General features: G+C 50.5%; 1 protein-coding gene across 1 annotated transcript in view; it reads left to right on the top strand.

Annotated features, from left to right (window-relative positions):
• Window positions 1–3,317, top strand: part of MBOAT2 (membrane bound O-acyltransferase domain containing 2) — a 39,831-nt gene extending 36,514 nt beyond the window's left edge. The window contains exons 11-12 of the mRNA XM_023747163.1: window positions 924–1,075; window positions 2,518–3,317. Of these exons, the coding sequence (XP_023602931.1) occupies window positions 924–1,075; window positions 2,518–2,740 (375 nt within the window). The 3' untranslated portion in view covers window positions 2,741–3,317. The remainder of the gene's footprint in view (window positions 1–923; window positions 1,076–2,517) is intronic.
• Window positions 3,318–4,844: the final 1,527 nt, after the last annotated feature.

Here is a 4,844-nt window from a genome sequence, read left to right as displayed (position 1 = left end):
TTTTTTTTTAATTTATTTCGAGAAAGATAGAGACACATTCGCGTGAGAAACGACATTGATATGAGTCTACACCTGTATTGGACCGGAAACGTTGGGTGATCAGGAAGACGCTCGAATAAGGAGTTCCGGCCAAGTAGAGGTGGGCACGACGTCACTGCCTTTGTGAGCAGCTCTTCCAGCTCCATTAGCAAACAAACAGCGTCCGAGCCGTCATTCTCTCCAGGAGGCTCTGTGTCCTGCACACAGGCCGAGGGGCAAGAAGAGGCTGTCTCGGGTCAGGGTTACCATGGTGACAGCGTTACACGATGAAAAGATGGAAAATAGATTCCACTTCATTTATATGCTGTCGTCTCCCAAAGATGACTTAAAGAGCTCTAGGCAGTGGTTGTGTGTGTGTGTGTGTGTTTCAAATATATTTTTATTGATTTCAGAGGTAGAGAGAGATAGAAACATCAATGATGAGAGAGAATCATGGATCGCCTGCCTCCTGCACGCCCCCTACTGAGTATCGAGCCCACAACCCGGCATGTGCCCTGACCGGGAATTGAACCGTGACCTCCTGGTTCATAGGTTGATGCTCAACCACTGAGCCACACCGGCTGGGCTGGGCAATGTTATTTTTAACTTAAAAAAAATTTTATTAAGCTTTAATACAACTAAAATCTACAGAAACGTTGCAGAGAACTCCTCCTCTATTATGCCCTTTGCCCAGACTCACACATCTGCCGTGAGCTTCCCCACCCGTCCCCGCGTTTTCCTCGTGCGTGGACCGTGTTTCCTGAGCCCGCTTTCCCGTGGCGCCGCCCTAGACCCGCCGGCGTGGAGCGCGGGCACCCACATCCCGGAGCGGCTGTAGAGGGAGGCAGGGCGCTCCGGACGAGCGGCGTTAAAAGCGAAGCCATCCTCTCGCTCCTTTATTTCAGATGAGGAGTAACTTCCGACATTACTTCCTCAAGTCCCCGCAGCTGAAACTGCTGTACGACGTCGTCACCTGGGGGGCCACCCAGGTGGCCGTGAGTTACACGGTGGTGCCCTTCGTGCTGCTCTCCGTCAAGCCGTCCTTCGCGTTCTACAGGTGAGTGCTGCTCGGCGGCCCTGTCCCTGGGGGTGGCTCCGCTTCTGAAAGACAGCGCCTCGCTCTGGGGCACGACGGGGAAATGGCACCGTCGCCTCATTTCCTGCGGCTAAATCCACAGTCACTTTAGTCTAAAAGAGTGGTTCTCAACCTTCCGAATGCTGCGACCCTTTAATACAGCTCCTCATGTTGTGGTGACCCCCAATTTCATTGTTACAAATTGAACATAATGAAAGCATAGTGATGAATCACAAAAACAATATGTAATTATAGATGTGTTTTCCGATGGTCTTAGGCGACCCCTGTGAAAGGGTCGTTCGACCCCCAAAGGGTTGAGAACCGCTGGTCTTAAAGCACGCGTCTCCGGATGCTTGGTAGAGCGGTTTCCCCACTCAGCCCTCAGACGAGGCTCTGATTGGAGAACGACCAGCCGGTAACCTCCGGGCTCTCAAAGGGTGACCCAGAAAGTGTCGCTGTTCTTTGCAAGGAATCCTTCCTTCTCTTGTTTCCTTTCATCAAAATGACATAAATTAGTCCTATTCCACTCACCTGCTTTGGTTTCACTCTGTCATGTTTCATCGGCCCCTGGTCATCGCTGTAATGTAGAAATTACTGTCTTGAATTTCATGTTTTATTTCTCTAACTCCTCCCCTTCCTCCCCCCCCTTCCCCATTAGTGAGATCTTTGAGATCAAAACCTTTATTCTTTCATAAATTCTGCATTATCTTGGCATTTAGAACGACAGCACAGAATCCGGGGTCAAAAATGGTTGAATTGGATGTGATGAAAACCATACAGGAAACATTAAGAAACTCCTGCTGCTAAAATTCCATCGTAACAACTTGTTGCATATTTTTGAATGGGATGGAGCTGTTTGAATTTTCGCCTAGTTTTGTGGTTCACAATCCTGTGAACTTATAGCTGTAGAAGGAGGTTATGCCCCATTTTGGCTTATATTTCATTTGGGGAATGAGATTTCTAATAGTTTTGATCACGTGGCATTTCTGTATTTTGTGACAGTAACGTCCGTGTTGCGTGTGTATTACTCACGTCATTAGAATACACGTGGCTCGATTGGGGACAGTAACTAGCGGGAGAGGCCGAGCAGCAGCCGTCTGCACTGGCCCTGCCTCCTCTGCCCCCTGAGCACTGGGTCCTGTGGGCCTGAGATTCCTGGGTCTACTTAGCCATGGCCTCCGACCCTCACAAAGGAATGTAACAAGGTGACTAGGCTCACACTTACAGTCCGCGTGGCTTTCTGCGGAGCTTTATAAATACCCCGCACACGCTGCGGGGTGCCACTCAGGGTGGGGGCGGGGAGGGTAAGAGGACAGCGTGGTCGGCAAACACATGCGGGAGGCAGGTGGCATTTGGACAAATGTGCAGTTATGACAGACGGCTCATGATCACATGTTTCATCACCGCTTCCCCTTTTCTTTTAGCTCCTGGAGTTACTGCCTTCACATCGCCGGCCTCTTAGTATTGTTGTTCTTACCCGTGAAAAAGACCCAGAGAGGACAGGACCCACACGAACACAGGCGGCTGTCGCGATCCAAAAAGTCTGACGAAAATTCTTGGGGACAGAATAGTTTTCCCACAACAACAAACAATGTGTGCAATCAGGGTCCAGCAGGAGCCGCCAGACACCCATCGGGAACGGAGTGACGGGAACCCGGGGGCTGTGTTCTGTATGTTAACAGCCACCGATCTTAGCACCTTCTCCAGGGGGTGGGGTTCGTTGGAAAAGAGAGTAAGTTGGGGGTGTGGGGGGGCGGGGGGGAGAATCGGACAGTTGCTGATAGGGAAGTCCCTGTGTACTCGATGGGAAACGGAGTGATACTCCCCCTCCCTTGCCATGTTCCCGTGGGCCACGCCTTACAGAAGGTATGTCCATGGTCTCTGTGGACACTCAGGACCTCGGCGTCTGGCCGCAGGGTCCCCCGGGTGCCCTGTTGCTGAATGTACGCTGTGCGCCCCGAGGCCGCGGCGAGGTGGGGACATAACGGTGTCCGTCTGGCCGATGGAGGGAAATTAGCTTTTCCAAATGAATGTCTTGCCTTAAACCCTCTCTTCCCTCAAATGTCGTTCCTAAATGGTCTTTTCAACTGTAACATTGTGAGAACTCGATTTCAATATTCGATGTGAAATGAGCTGTGAAGGAATTCTGGGGAAATTGGAAACAGGATATTTAAGATTGTGGATATTTTAAAAATGCAATAAACGCCTCAGTATTTGAAGGGTTTTCTTAGCGCATCTCCAGTGACTACAGTGCATAGTGACTTTGTGAACAGCTCGGATGGCCAAGCTGTAGGAAGCTCATTTCCCTGGGGAGTTTCATTACCTCGTGTCTGTCAGCGAGCCCTTCAAAGAGGAATTTCTTAGACATAATTAAAGACCGGTAATGCGATAGTTTAAGCTTATCTTCTGGCAAAAGAGAGAGGAGATGACGGGGGAAGGCAGGCGTGAGTGAAGGCCGCACTGTGTGGCCGGGGCTGGGGCCGGGCGGCGGCAGGAGGCCCAGGTCCTCGGCAGGTTCCAGGTGCTCAGCAGAAGTGCTTTTTCCTTACCCATCTGAACTTCTGCGATACGTAAACATTTAATCACTTTTTAGTGCGTTGGACTCTTAGAAGAAATTTACCAAGCATAAATTCTATCTATATTATAGAAGGCCCGTGGCCGCAACGCCATGATGCCCAAACGACTGGTCACCAGGAGGTGCATGGAGCACTTCTCGGGCCATCCCCCTCCCCCCACCCCACCCCCCTCCATCCCCACCCCCACCCCGGGGCTCCAGCAGCGTCCGAGGAGCGTCGTGGGGCAGCAGACATGGCCCTGATGGCAGGCTAGGCCTGGGAACCCTACATGCGCACGATTTAATCGTGTGCTGGGCCTCTAGTAGGTCTATAAAAGGATTATGGAAATAATAGTGGTAGATTGCTCCAAGGGTTTGAAAGAGAGATCACTGAGTGAGGCTCTCTCTGGCCATGCACTCCCTCCTCTGTGACTGTTTAATTTATATTTGGGAGAGTTTTAGGGAAATGAAAACTTAATACCATTGGGTCTGAGCCACATTTTTAGAGAATAATATAAAGTCTTTTCCAAATCCCTAACTTCTCATATTAAAATGTTGCTGTAATGCTTGTTAATGAGTTTTCCATTCTGTAAGTGGAAAGGTGTGCTTTTAGCTCCTGGGCCCCGAGTCTCTCCCCGAATCCCAGCCTTGTGCTTCGAAAGGGGGGCGGCGGGGGGGACAAGGTGTCCACCTGGCTCAGGGCCTCGGCGGTGGACCCCACACAGGGCTGGGTGCCAGGCGGGCGGGGGGGCCTTCGCACGGCACCTCTGACCAATCTCTTGTGGAATTTATTTTCTTTTTGCCTTAAATTATTTAATGAAATGCAAGTTATCTATGGCGGGTCTCTTTTTTATTTTTGTCATTAGTGACTTCAAATGACGTTAAGAACAGAACAGCCATGTGGCTTCAGCGACATAGTATTTCATTGAAAGAAGACAGGGAGAGCAATGCACCTGGGACCTTTGAGGTCTTAATCAGCAAAAATACCACTGTGTCTTTTCAGAACTTCGGAAATATCCGAGTGTTTGTGTGAAATGTGTTCATTTTTCTGAAGGTAAATGTTCCCCCCTGGTGAGGTTAGCCCTGCGCTGTCGCCTCCCAGGAAAGAGTAGGTGGCGGAGTCCCTTCTCTCCGTTTCCCCCTGCGTGGCATCGAGCCGGCTGTGCAATGTGAGAGGAGAGGCGAGAATCATCACGG

Source organism: Myotis lucifugus, unplaced genomic scaffold (assembly GCF_000147115.1).
Source record: "Myotis lucifugus unplaced genomic scaffold, Myoluc2.0 scaffold_803, whole genome shotgun sequence".
Lineage (NCBI taxonomy): Eukaryota > Metazoa > Chordata > Mammalia > Chiroptera > Vespertilionidae > Myotis > Myotis lucifugus.
Note: the sequence above shows the minus strand (reverse complement) of the source record. Positions and strands in the feature narration are given on the sequence as shown.